The 14,872-nt window shown below is 39.2% G+C and overlaps 1 protein-coding gene across 1 annotated transcript; it reads right to left on the bottom strand.

The window, feature by feature from the left end:
* Positions 1–1,119: 1,119 nt before the first annotated feature.
* Positions 1,120–11,753, bottom strand: ednraa (endothelin receptor type Aa). Its single transcript, XM_018690932.2, has 8 exons — positions 11,458–11,753; positions 9,901–10,416; positions 8,149–8,276; positions 6,128–6,326; positions 4,452–4,604; positions 4,179–4,312; positions 3,695–3,803; positions 1,120–3,094 (listed from the first exon to the last, which is right to left on the bottom strand). Exons 2-8 carry the CDS (start codon positions 10,369–10,371, stop codon positions 2,957–2,959), a joined length of 1,332 nt encoding a protein of 443 aa, XP_018546448.1. The 5' UTR covers positions 10,372–10,416; positions 11,458–11,753; the 3' UTR covers positions 1,120–2,956.
* Positions 11,754–14,872: the final 3,119 nt, after the last annotated feature.

The raw sequence follows: 14,872 nt of genomic DNA, 5'->3' as shown, positions 1-14,872 counted from the left end.
TTTTTAAAGAATTAATATTAGGAAACATATTGTTTGCCTGCACCCTTCTCTCTGCTCTTCATGTGAATGGCAGCAGAGGGAAAGCTGAAATTAAGCTTTTTCTTTATTTCTCAACATGATGACAATAGGGTCTTAGAGGGAAATCTTGGGATGCAGGCCTCCATTGTCTTTGCCATGGACACTTGGTTTTCAACATATTTAGTGTATCAATAACCAAATCTGTATAGGCTCTCAGTGGAGAAGCACTTTGGACCTATGAGATCCCCTCTTATTTGTTTTTGAGCTTTATTCAATTCACTGCTGGCAGGAAATAAGGTTCCCACCAAATGCCACTGAAATAAAACTCGCTCTCCCTCACTTCCTCTCACACAGTGATTTCTCCCTCACTTCCCAGAAAAGCATGAATGTGGTCCAATATGTTTCATCCTAATATTTCTTTTTTTCTTTTTCATTCTCTGCATCATTAAATTGTGAAATGCTATCTTAGCAACCAAACTTCTGAGTTTCTTCAGGGTTACTGGAAGCTGATTGTGACATGATTCCATATGAGGAATATGGAACAGTTTCATAAAAGTTTATAACCTGGCTGAGATTTATCACCAACCATCTGAAACAAATAACAGGCTGAAGTCTGATAAAGGCAGGGCTGCTGTGTTCTGTTGGTCTTGGTTGTTTTTCAGCTTTGAGTATGGCATGACGTGGCCCTGGTAATTGTCTCTATTTGAGACATTGTCTAAAAAAGCTTGCTCTATTGCATTAAATCAAGTGCCACTTGCATGGACCATTATGACATTGCATATGAGCAAAAAATACAAAAAAGATATGACTACAGTGTGGATAAGTAAGAGTTAAACTCTTCTTTCCTCAATCCTCTTTTGGCAACACAGATGAGAAGTGAGTTATATGTATCAAATTCCCACCGTCCGAGCTGTTCACATCCTCTCCTCTGACATTAGCAACCCTAAGGGCTCAGTTGCCAAGCAGGTCACAGTTTGCTTCAAATCACTCCCAGGCGCCTCTTTCTCACAGACACAGATGAAAAACAGAGAAGGCCCCATTGACTTCCCAGAGAGACCAATGTTAGTATGATGGTGAAATAAACCTCTTTGTTCCTCACGCTGGAGATGGAAATTGATTTATTGGTATAAGCAGCAGCACTAACATGAGGTTAACATGTTAAATCAATGACAACAAACACGTACAAATTCTATTTTCTACAGATTATATATGTATGTTGATGAATAGTGGTAAAATAATACCGTACAGATCACTCGGTCTTCTGTACACAAGTGTGCAAAACACCCTGACTAAAGAAGTGCAAGTAATGATACACACAGCACATACGCACGTTCACAAACATGCACATATATACACACACACACACCAATACACATTCAAACACACACAGGTTTACATATATTCACATGTTAAACAGTATAAGGCAGTATAGTTGTTTGGTAGCTGAATATGATTCCCACATTTAAAAAATACTTAATATAATTTTTGGGAAATACCTGTTGATGCTTTCTTTCTGGAATTTAGTTGAGAAGACTTCTATTACTCTTCCTCTTTGTGTTCAATACAAAGCTACAGCCAGCAGCTGGTTAACTTAGCTCACCCAGGAGGTGGCATGGATTAAAGCAGCTTTTGTAACCTTTGGACAGAGCCAGGCTAGCAGTTTCCCTTTGTCAGTCTTTATGCTAAGCTAAGCTAACTTGCTGCTGGCCGTGGCTTCAAATTTAAGGTACAGACACCAGAGTGGTATCTTCTCAACAAGTTCTCAGCAAGAAAGTGAATAATTGTATTTCCTAAAATAACAAACTATTCCTTTAATATTTGAAGTCCACCACAATTAGAAACTCCTCTGCCTCTCTTAATACACAGGTAATGTTGTCTGAGTAAAATACTGCAATATAACACTTTATAAAAGTGGACACTAAACATATATATATTCCATGGATAATACATGCATAATTATTGTTGATTATGTAAAGTCAAATTCACAGTGTAGAAAAAGCTCATTCCTGTCCAATTTTAGTGAATGGTGATATCAGACCTGTCATAATGCGTTACTTCATATTTAGCATTTCTTTGACATGTGCTATAATAATACAGAGTTGTACCTTATCTGCTCTAAATCCTACAATTCTGTACTTGATTTTGTGCCAGTTTATTTTGGCATATTTTCACACTGGACATGACAACCATATAGGCTGTTTGTCCCTACCCTCTAATATGACCTATATGAACATCTCCTGAAACAGCACCCCTATAACAGAAAGTGTACTGGACCTACATCCTCATGGTCACAATAATAAACATGCAGTAAAGAAAACTAACAAAAACTACCTGGTTACGTTCAGGAAAAGATCATGGCTTAAAATAAGTACTTCCGGAAGCTTAGAGGGCCTTTGTCCTCGTGGTTATATTAATAAACATGTGGTTAAGGTTGTGGAACAATAATGGATAAAAGAAGCAATGTTGACTGATGGATTCAGATGAGAAATGAACAGCAGTCCCCCGTATCAAAGTCCTGTAGCTCCATCCATCCAAAAATTTACATAAAAATCTAAATTTATAGTCACCACTCAGCTCCATCCTGTTAAAGAGTCTGTCTGCTTGACATCCTGCGCTCCCCCTTCTTCTCTCACACTACAGCGTCACTGTCCGTGGGTGTGGGAGTACAAGGAGTCTTAGGATGTTTAGCCCACTGAGAGGCTCAGGCAACTTCAGAGCATTGTATATCAAATCCATTGTTTGTTCATTTTAACTCCAGTTCCTAATGCATCCCTGCTGGGTATGCTGCATACGTTGCTTCAGGTCCTTAGGATGTGCATTTGCTGTCTGAAAAAGTACTTTTTGATGTGCTGTATATATTTTAGGGTGAGCATTGGTTGCATTTTGAAAGCTTGCTGGGGATATTGAAAAGCTTTGAAATAGTCCGCAGGTGAGCCTATCAGTTACTGTACTTCCTCATGCTGCGGTCAGTGTACACGTTGTTTGGCTCAGGGCTTTTACATTGGATACTGGTACCATTCATGGGTCCAATGCTGCTCAGTTGGTTGTCAGAGTAGCACCAGCAGCACAAACATGACTTGAAGAGCATGGGAAGAGAAAAAGAGAGAAAATGTTAATGGAATTCAACACTTTGGGAAAAACATTGATACTCTTTCTTGTTGGGAGTTAGATGAGAAGATAGATGCCACTCACATATCTGTCTACTAAATATGACGCTGGAGCAAAGATTGAGATCAGGGAAAAACAGCTAGTCTAGATGCATCCAAAAGTAAAAGATCCACTAACAAATGATAGATTTTTCCATACATGCAGTTATCCTCTCTTTTGACCCACACCTCCTTCCCACAACTCCCTTAACGTGCAAACTTGAGACATGGTTTGTCTCTAGCCCAGGTCCTTCTGACAGATATTTGCAGTGTGTGACCTCGGCCAGCAAAGTGAATACATAAATCACTAGTCTGCTTTTACATGTTACTCATGGAACGTCATCACAGCCTCTGAGTCATGGACAAAGGCCTGAGTTCACTGTTTGCTTTACTGGCCAGACTAAATCAGAAGGATTATTAAGCACGTGTGAGTGTGTGTGTGTGTGTGTGTGTGTGTGTGTGTGATGAAGAGTGATCATGTGAGTGTGTTACATAGACTCATATCTATCTGTTGTGGGGTAGTGCTATACCTTAAAGCAGTTTTTGAACTTCTTGCTGACGAAGTAGAGGATAATAGGGTTTATGCAGGAGTTGAATGTTGCAAGGTTCATACCAAGGTAATTCAGGACCAACAGGAAACTGAAAATAGAAACAGAATTATAATTATTATTACTGAACACCACAGAGACATTTTAGATGTTATTTCAGTAGCTTTTAAGGGAACACACTTTTGACACAATCAGCCTCATCTCTGTCAACTCTTTTTTTTGAAAATTAGGAATACAAACTTACTTTTGTATTGATCAGGATACATTTTTCAAAATAAAAGTCTATTTACTAGGGGTTTTTGGGAAGTGAAGGGTACTAGCTTTTTTTGCAAACAGATCCTGAACTGGAATAAAACACATTAAAATCATAGAACAGCCGTGTCATGTCTTGTACATTTGCACACTCTGTTGTCTACAGACCTTTAAGAAGTTTTTGTGTAAGAGGTTTGCTCTACCAGTGGCTCACCTGAGCAGCTCACAGCGAGAACTATCATTTGAGTGATAAACCATCTTCTTAAGGATCCTGCTGAGGTGCAGTGGGAACCAGCAGAGAGCAAAGATGAGGACGAGGCAGAAGACAGCTTTGGCCACCTCTCTCCTCTGCAGAGAGAAACAAAAGATTAGAGATAATGAAGTTTGTGTAATGGAAGTTGTATCAGTATTAAGAACTTGTTATTATTAATAGTTCTAATTAATAATAACAATTATTATTAGTAATTATTCTGATGTACTGTCCAACCTGTTTGAGGTGCTCACTGAGAGCTATCCGAAGGCTGCCGTTCCTGTGGTTGAGCATCTCGCTGGTCATCAGAGTGTAAAAGAAACCGGTGCAGGCCAGTGGCACACAAAAGTAGAAGCCAAACAGCCACCAGTCCTTTGCATCCTTGTAGAACTACAAAGAAAAGCACATGTGTTGCAGTAGCTTACATTTAAACTGAAAAAAGCATGAATTACTATGTGGCCTAGTAGGTTTGTTTAAAAAAAAAGATGAAGAGCTGAGCTTTTTCAAGCCACAATTTTCCACCTGTCCCCCATACACATCCTCTGAGATGCCCTGTCCACTTACTCTTCCATCCAACTCCCCCCACCTGCCTGACCCTGCTTTAAACTCTAAGAAATCCTCTGACCTGAATACTGAATACAAATTTCTGTTAATTTTCCATAATTGCTAATTTCCTACCAATTGCTCCTGTTGCCCCTCTACCTGTCTGTGAAGGGAGGATCTCTCTTTAAAATGTATGTATTAATGATGTTGACCTTTAAGGCCCAAATATGAAAAACATCATCTGTGATGTTGAAATGTAATAGTAAAGCTGAAATGATCTGATTTGGCTAGGTATAATCTGAATGTCTATGTTTTTGTAATTGAACCCGACCCAGATCTAAACCACTACCAGACAACCCCTGGACTCCAGTGCTATTGAAATCTATGTGAATGCTTCACGTGTGTTCTGCAGTGAGCCTGAAGACAAACTGGTAATGAGTCCATCTGGCTTCCCGTGGTTTTAAAAAATATGATAAGTATGCTCCTGATAAAAACCACAATTTTAAAATCATACAGATTGATTGAACTTTATTAAACATCCATGAAAAGGAAAAACCAAAGCTTTGGCCTCATAGGTCTTAAGTACCAACACTGATATTTATTAAATAATGCAGTTAATAGCTGTAGGTTTCTAAGACCACAGCATTGTACTGCTGAAATTTTACAGCAGTGCTCACTTTTGTGCATATGGAAAAGATATGCACATGTGGCGCAGCTTGAGGCTTAAGATTTCAGTAATTGCACTTGGCCTGCTATCAATTATGTGCTCCAAGGATGTTAAAAAGGCCACAGTCACTGGGCGAGAGTAAGTGGACCAAATGTATTTTTTAAAGGGATACTCCGTTCAAACTCTTTTTCATTTTCACCTCCTTGCTTGAAAGGTAAACTTGGGTGATGTGGTATATTCTCAAGTATCACTTAGAGGTATTTTAAATTTCTCATGTTTTTAATTATTCATGGCCTAAGCAGGAAATATTGCAGGCCATTGATTTTACTGTCATATAGATGCTCTAAAAATATATGAACATATAACCAAAATAGTGCATCAGTGTGCCAGTTGGCCATTAAAAACACTCTCTAACTCAGGGAAAACAACACATGCTTTTACAAAGATGGAAATATTAAGTTGAGCTTGCACTTTCACTTTAAGTAGTTCTCATGCAGCTGGTTTTCCTATCTCATTAGTCCAGTAATGTTTTGTCTCTTTATTACAAGATTCAACAACAACTCCTCTGTAACATGTGCCTTGACACAATGAACAATATGGCACATCATGGCCTTAATACATTCAAAACAATGGAGCAAAAAAGAAACTCACAGAAACAACAGTTTTCATACCCAAACATGATAAGAAAAGGATGATAACTTACCATCATGAAGTTAGATTTAGGGCTAAGCATGCATGTGCGCATGGTTTCGTTCCTGTAGCTGAAGGTGATTATGTCGAAGCCAACGGCCTCAGGTACTGCCAGGATGAGTGACAGCACCCAAATAGACACTATCTCAATGACTGTGAACAGAGGAATACCCACTCCCTGCACTCTGCTCCAGGATGCCACAGCCCTGTATCTGTGAGAGGATATAAAATTAGTACCCAGCGTGTGGCTTTGTGAATGCAAAACAGAAAGGTTACAGATATTAAATTGTTTACATTACATGAATCTGATTTGAGGATATTGAGTTAATGCAGGAAAGATTATCATACTGAATAGCATTCCTGGGATACAATTGAGTAAATTTCCCTGAGGGAGTCATCCCAAGGGATCAATAAAGTCTAGTCTAAGTCTTTAAGTCTAAGTCTAAATTGATATTTGAATGTATAAAATATAAAATATTAAGTAAAACAGGTATGCAGCAGTTCAGTTGCTTTCAGTCACACTGTTTTAATAAATAGAAATCAGTCAACTCATCATTTTCCTCGTCTCTCGTGACTGACTAAGCTAACAACATTTTCTGTATGCATGGCAGCACACCAAACACAACAAACTGCTCAGTCAGCAAAGAATATCAAAATGTTAAGAATTAATGACGAGAGATGATCAATTGTTTATTTTGAATATCTAATATTTATATTTTTGTGAAGCCTCCAAACAGACTGGCCCATGTTGGCAGAGGGGTCTGTCTGTTGGCTTGTGTTTCCCACGCACTGAGTACTTGTTTGCTTGTTTGTTTCATTAATGGAAACCACTTGTCGAAATGTTTTAGTAAAATCGTGCATCAAGATTTTATGGCAAAAACAATATATTTTTCATGACACATTTGAATTTCTCTGTTGAACAACATGGCGGCATTTATATTTTACTAAGTGGTAATGTATCCACCTTTTTCTCTTCCTCCAACATTGAAAAGAAACAAAAGAGACTCAAGTACTTTCATGATGCATGCAGACAAAGAAACGCTACATATTTCCTGGAAGAGCATCTGCTCTTGAACGCAGCTGTACAGCACTGCAGCCAGCCTTTTTCTCATAATTATCATTAGATATAGCTGCATTGTTGAACCTTGGAGCATTTTCAGAACATACAGGGGAGCCTCTTATCTCCAAAGTTGTGTCTAGTGTATAAGGTGAGATGACATTGAGCTTCAGCACTTCATGATCATTAATTATTCATTAGGAAATTTCTATCAAGGCACTATTAAAAAATAAATTAGTACACTCAGTGTACTATACACACAGTATGAATCAAGATAGAGTTTTTAATATTAATATCATATATAGAGTGTCCAGTGCCTATATCATACTCTTAATGTATGAATATGTTACACAAAACAAAAAACAAAACAATTCACACAAGATTTGAACACTGAGGCAACAAATAGATGAGCATGAAGATAAATAACCTCCCAGTGTACACAATTAGTATTGACCTTGGGAGTTTCCTGAAAGTGATTATCTCACTCTCTCTCTGATTACACTAGAATTGAATCAAAATGTCATATAATTTTGGTTAAATGAGTCTCTGTATCTCATTAGAACCAAAATTATATTAGAAGAAAACATTTGAGACAAATTGATGTGAAGCAATGCTCTCGTGTGCTGAGTAAAAGAATTGGATGAACTGGTAAGGCTTCTTGGCCAAATCAGATTTGTTTAATTTGCTTTCCAATGATTTGACTGCCTGCTTTAGTGAAATTATATTTGCTTATTCTACTGTGACAAAGTAAACATGAACAAATATATTAGCTTCGAGAAACAGTTACAATGTCAAGGTAGTTATGGAAGTTAGGAAGTTATTATGCAGATTTACACCACAAACAAATTTAAGTAATTTCTTTTTCTGCTTAAACTTGTCTATGAAAGACCTTTGTGCTGGTCCATCAAACCCCAGCTTAATCTGATACAGCTCTTGATGTGACTTTATAAAGCAGTGTGGAGTGTAATGGCACTGACCTGTCCACACTGAGGGCACACAGGGTGAGAACAGTGATGCCCACAGAGGCTTTCTGCACGAAGGGCACAAACTTACACAGACACAGGCCAAAAGAACTCTCACTAAATGGAAAGCGTGACGCCAGGAGCTGGTGGAAAAAACACATGATTTTCATGAACACAAATCTCAAAGGAACTTAATAGTATCATTTAGTATTATCCAACAGTGATCACAAATAATAAGTCTTCACAAGTCTCTATGGAGCTGACTATTAATCTCACTTTTGTTACTGAATTAATGTTGACCATGGTTACGATCTATGTAAGGCAATGTTACTGCAGATTGAGGCACATCAAAGACTTCTCAACGTCATCTTAACGTCACCACGAGTTTAGTCTGACACGGACCATATGGAACCAATCACCCGATAGAAACTTTGAACAACTTTTGCTGAACTTTCACATTTCCTGCAAACGTAAGACCTCTCAAAACTTGCAACTGAACTTTGATAATAAGTTGCTTTGTTGTCGCTAGTATGTAAGAGACACTTCTACAAAATCCTATGACATTGTTTCCTTTGGTAAAATAAGTCAAGGCCATGTGACCAGAGGTTCTTTGTTTTGTCATCACAGTGGTCTTGGCAATTTTCCCTCCAAGGACACAACCTGTGTTGAATATGTTTGTCTATGCTGGACCCAGAGGAAGAACTTCCTGGTACTTCCTGGCCTTCTTATGTTTACTTGTGCAGTTTAAGTTTCCCAGGAGTAGAGAAGAGGAGCTCACACCATTGTTTTTAAAGTATAAGTAGATGATTATTTTTGGAAACACTGTCATAGCCCTGAGGAAGTGAACGGGGGGCCTTCGGTGTGGTTTCGACGTGGCTCTTTCCTTGTTTGTGTGTAAACTGTTCCCCCAGTAAGATTTTTGTTTCCTCTTTGCACATGTGTTTCCCAGACTACAAAGTCACTGTGCCCTCAAAAGTCCCAAGATAATTTTAACCAGGTGGCTTTGTCATTCTTCTCTTGTGAAATGGCAGCCCATGATACACGCATAAGACCTGGTTGACCGACCAGTCTTCATTGTAATACAAGACATGACACTGTTTACTGGTATAAATCAACCCAAGACAGGAACCCTTAGAATATCAAACATTTCATGCTTTAAAGGCACAATCCGTAGTGTCAACAAAAATCAAAAGACAAAACTGAAACAAGCTATGACTATAAACCAACTAAAATTGATCGACAGGTCTAAATGCATTGATATTCATTAGACAACTTGTACAGTATCTATAATTCTAACTCCTCCATTATGAATGTGTATACACTTTCCATGAATTTGGCTGAAAAAATTATGGATGGGGCCTTAACGAACAACTGAGTCAAAAACTCCTCACGTGATTTATCAGAGTAGTATTTTTTTGACAGAAGTGCCTCCAGATAAGGGTCAGTGACTGATGTCCCGGGTCAGCACAAGGCCACTGGCATGTGTGACTGCAGCCTGATTCCTTTGTTTATTTAAGACAGCCATATCCCTGCTCCTCTCATCACTAATCTGTCCACAAGATGAAGATAACAGCGTCTGACTGATTACACTTTCCCATCTACTTGCACCCTCCCACCCCGTATTCCCGTCAGTAATATTCCACTTTAACTCTGCGTGTCACTTCCATTGTTGCTGCATTTCATCATATCAACGCAGAGGCCAGTATCTCAGCAACATGGCTATTATAATAAGGTTAAAACTTGGAAAAATGGAAGTGAAAACTTTACCTTGTATGCAGTGATGGGTATATCAACGAAAATGTAGATAAGGTCACCCAGAGCCAGGCTGGCAATCAGGGCATTGGGGCCGTTCCTCATGCACTTATTTCGGTATATAATCCTCAGGAGAGTGGCGTTGCCAACCAGGCCAACCACAAACACTATAACTGAAATTGTAGTGTTGATGTACTTAAAATAGTCATTAATAGAAGTCATTTGCAAGCACATTGGAGGTGGTATCAGCCTCTTTACGACAGTTTCATTTGAAGAACCAGACACCACAGCTTGTGCATCAGCCCCTGAGGCCCCCAGGTGGACGCTGGGCCCTGTGCTTGGACTGATGGTGCTGTAGAGACCTGTAGACTGGACGAGAGAGCCCTTCTCCGCTTCAGCACTGTTTATCTGGCACATTCCGCTGGCTGTCATACAGGCCATTAGCACCAACACATGCACAGCTGGGGTATCCATTATGGAACACATTGGGTGCTTTGATTTCACTGATTGAAATACTGTCCCAATATATCACTGGTGAGAGAAGATAAAAAAAAGGAACAAGAGGAAGATTTGGTTATTTTTCAGACAACACACTTCAGAAAAAAAATCCTGCAACTTGAATTGCTATCTCTTCATTTTGCCTCCTCTAACCAAAGTGGAATATTATGTGTCAGTTACATGAAAGTTTGACAGCTTTACTGTCCCTTTCAAATGCTGTGAGGAAGTTTACAACTTCTTCAAGACTTCAAAAAGGTTTTTTACCAAGGTGGCACAGATGGGAGATGCCAGGACTAGTTACAGTTAGACAGTAAAGGATGAGGCGTCAGCAGAGCACACTGGGCATCTCTTTTGCTCTCAGACATTCCTGGAAGATGGAGCACACGGTTACGTCTTCATGTCAATAATGTTGCGAGGCTTTATGCCTGCTTGTATTGTTTTGACATTAAGTCCAGTCTGTGGCTTTGCAACTGACTGATTCCCTCAGTTTTGCATTCTCCCTCTGTTTCTAATTTAGAAAGGTTTAAACATGTGGTTACAAAACAAAGAGCTTTTTTTAACCACGGAAGAAGTGCTCCGGGGCTGATTCCCAGTAAAATGTGCAATGCAAGCATGAAGGTTCAAATAAAACTCAGATGAAGACTATACAAAAAATACATGCTTATACCTCATACTTTGGATTCCCCTCTGAATCCCTTGGTCCTCTATTTAGTTTACTCTTATGAAATCATAGCTATCTTCACCTTTACCGTCTCTTAACAAAGAGCACAACAAACTCTCTGGACAAAATCAGAGTAACCCATTTGACAAAACTCCTGCTAAAGAGCAGATAAAGTTTCAAACTGTCAGATCGATGGTGAAGCCCTTTTCATCATGTCACAGTACAGGCAACTCTTATAGCCCAGAGTTCTTCCTGTTCAAAGTCCCAGCTGTCACCAAGTACACAAAGAACTATTTAGCAGCCAGCCCTTCAAGTAGCATCACAGTTTAGCATCAGCATGACACTGCTGGGATCTGTGACAGCACGCAAACTGATCTATCCATAAATAATAAATACGTTTGGTTTTCACCTACCGCTTCTAAAATGTCTGCCTGGCCCCCTTGGAAACTGTCAGGCAAACTTTCGGCTGAAGCCCCCAGACATCTGTATCACATCACATGAGTAATTAACGCACTATCAAAGCCGCACCGTATCCCACTTGGTTTGAGCAATGCACCCGTCTGCTCTGAGGTGCCTTCGCATTATGGCTCAGAGTTTCCTGTTGAGAGTTTGCAGTATGTCTGAGTGTGTGTGCCTGTGTGTGTGTGTGTGAGAGAGAGAGGTTGTGTGTATCTCTGCATGTGTTTGTGTGTGTCAGAGCACCAGTGAGACACTTTGACTGGGTGGGATAGTAAATCTCCACCTCCCTTTGGTAACAGACTGGGCCCCCTTTGGAAACATCACCCCCCTCTCTCCTCTCTCTCAGAGGCACCGCCTGCTGACAGTCATCTCCAAGGCACAGCAGTGCATATACACACACACACACATTCATACATACACACAGGGGCAGGGGCATCTGGGAACCCAACGCCCCTCCAATCTGCCTCTTTCCTTAAAGCCCTCCTACCATCTCTTTCAGTCCCTCTCCAACTCACATTATGTCTTGTATACATTACATGCAACTGTTTCCTCACACGAAAGGCAGCAGAGATTAGATTAGAGAGGAGGAAGGCATGAGGCAGTCAGTGCCCATGTTGTGATGTTATGTTTCTTTTATTTGAGAAGGGGAAACTGAGAGAGGAAGTGGAAGCTAACCATCAGCCAGTCTTAACTTTTACAGACTAACCAGAGTGTGGGTGGTCAAACCACTGCTACACGTGAACTTTAGCTGCAGTGTTGTAATAAAGCTTCTCATTAGCTGTAAACGGTGGATAATTACTGTCCAGTAAATGATAAGTTGGGGAAAATGTGGTCAAGTCTTTCAATTACCAGGCATACTGTACAATTACAAAATAACAAAAACCTGAAAAACCCAATTAAAAAAAAAAAAAAATCCCAACAGATCCCAAACAGACAATACTCTGTGAGATGACTAAATGCTTCAGTGAGGAAAGGAGACAGTTCAACGTCAAGAGACAAGAGTGCTCCTACATCAGTGTCCATTATGGATTCCAAAATGGACCATTTATTATGATGTGCGCTAAGAGCAGGAAGAGGGCTATCAAAGTCACCACGATCTGTCTTTCCACCTGCCAAAGAGCTGACACAGCATCTGCTTAAAGGGGGAAAACCACTCAATTAAAAAAAAATTCTGATGTTATTTCTGCTATGTCTGGCAGAATTCAGTACATATTTGTTAAAAACTGCCAAATTCTCTTCTGGACAAATTAAACAAACAAATAGATAAATAAAACCTCCTCCACTGAAATTAGAGTAGAGGTAGAGAATATTGGACTTTTCTATTCCCATTGGGCACTTTTATAGGTACCTTAAACATCATTGTCTGTTCAGTTTTTGACTGAGGGGTACACTGGTGTGACTATTTCCTTTTTCTAGACATTAACTCAATTCTGGCTACATAAAGTACAAAAATTAATGTAAAGAGATGTAATGATGTCAACCTATGTTATGTCTTTATTCATGAGAATATAGTCGTATCTCTACCAGTCAAAAGTTTTAGAACAGCCCAATCAAATATTTACTACTGATTATACAGACAGTATGTGATTAAAATGATGGAGAAAGAGGAACGTGGGACAGTATACTGATGAAGAAAGGGAAATGTGATTAGACTTGAGATGATGTACAAAATGCAAACTACACCAATCAGTAAAATTGCTTTCCCGTTTTTCTGATACATATACAGTTCATCACTATACATAATTTGTAACACAACAGTACCATGCCAACTGATTTAAGTGAAACTTCTGTGCTTCCTCCCAGAAAATATAGATTCAGTGTTTGGTTCATTTGCAGGTACTTTTCCTACAGTCAAATGTGACTTAATTGGGTAATGCCAATATTTACAGCCATTTAAAATTAAAGGGATCATGTTTTCTTTAATTGTAGTCATGAATATCTCATGGCTTCTGAATTAGTTATGGTCAGCAGTGGTGAATATTTAATTTATTGGAACGTGATTTGCTGATGGCATCTGATTTTCTTACCCCTAGTTTTTTTTTTTTTTCAAAAGTCCCTTGACTGTTGGCAGCTTCTATGACATTTTAACTTTTGAGGGGGTAGTAGAGCCTTTGTTAGTAAATCCATTAATATATAAATGATGAAACCTTTACCTGCTCCCAGTTGCTTTGGCTTTCATGTTGTTGTTGTGTTGTTGTTTGGATCGTAATCAGGTATTAATGCCATTCTGTCTGAACTCAAAGATGGCAGGCTGCCTGGTAATTCATATGCTTGTTCTCTGATGGCATCTGTCGAAGTGTGCTCTCTGCATATTGGTACATACCCTATGGGAAATTTCAATCCAGCCCCAGACTGAGTGGGATGTAAGCAATTTCTTAACTGGGACACTTGCGCAAAAACAGAAAGAACAGAGAGGCAAAGATACAGGGAGAAAGAGGAAGAGAGAGAGAGAAAGAGGGAGGGGAGAAAATAAGTTTGAGGCCAATTCTACTGTGACAAGCAATGACAGAGTGAGGAGGGTTCAGTATACTGCCTGGCTTTATTAATTTGGGACATATGGTTCAGACAAACAAAAAAGTTACAGCTTGAGAGAAAAAAGAAAACGTGAACCGTGATGGTGGAATTTTCATAATAGCCTGAGTAGTGCCAACGTTTGACTTCATCTGAAATTAATCAATATAATATTAACAGACTACTTTAATTAGAAGGAGGGAAACTTTGTCAAAGCAGTGATGATGATATCTGATGAAAAGAGCCTGTGGAGAAGTCTGTGTTCTCGAGAAGAATACAGTTGTTGTAAAGTTCCTGCAACTTTCTTCACTGTGGCCTCAAGCTCTCTGAAGGTGTCTGCTTCATTGTAACTGACAGAAAAGGTTATTGTTGTACAAGTTTACTATGATAAATCTGCAGAAACTTGGAGCTCTGATGTTATGTGATCCTATATTTTGATTGAGTTACTTAGATTCACATTTCATTCAGTGTTGTAAAAAAGAAAAGACTATGATTGACATTAAAGTAATACATCCAATTTTTAGTTATCCATTGCATAAATTGGAAGCAGCACGGCACATCAACAGAATAATATTTAGCACATTAAGTTAATTTTGATTGCTGCCATTATGAGTCTTTTGAGAGTTATCTCACTTGATTCCCCATCCGAAGAGCCAGGGTAACAGGGACAGCCGTTTTGATGTGCATTGTATAGATATTAGATCTTCTCTGATTCATATCTGAGAACTGCATTCAAACAACACCTCGCAATTCCCAAACTCGGCTCCTTCCAGAGGATGACTCAGTCTTACCGGCATCAACCCACCAAACTGAAATCAGGGAGGAGTTAAGGCTGGGGATAAATGAAGGGAGGGCAAC

This window comes from Lates calcarifer, linkage group LG5 (assembly GCF_001640805.2).
Source record: "Lates calcarifer isolate ASB-BC8 linkage group LG5, TLL_Latcal_v3, whole genome shotgun sequence".
In the NCBI taxonomy this organism is placed as follows: domain Eukaryota; kingdom Metazoa; phylum Chordata; class Actinopteri; family Centropomidae; genus Lates; species Lates calcarifer.
The sequence above is the reverse complement of the archived record's forward strand: the minus strand, read 5'-3'. Positions and strand labels throughout refer to the sequence as shown.

Coding starts and splice junctions, on each gene's coding strand:
- ednraa (XM_018690932.2), bottom strand. CDS start 10,371: ATGTGTTCCATAATGGATACCCCAGCTGTGCATGTGTTGGTGCTAATG. Junction 8,277..9,900: donor TACCCATCACTGCATACAAG/GTAAAGTTTTCA, acceptor TTTTTCCACCAG/CTCCTGGCGTCACGCTTTCC. Junction 3,804..4,178: donor TCTCGCTGTGAGCTGCTCAG/GTGAGCCACTGG, acceptor TTCTATTTTCAG/TTTCCTGTTGGTCCTGAATT.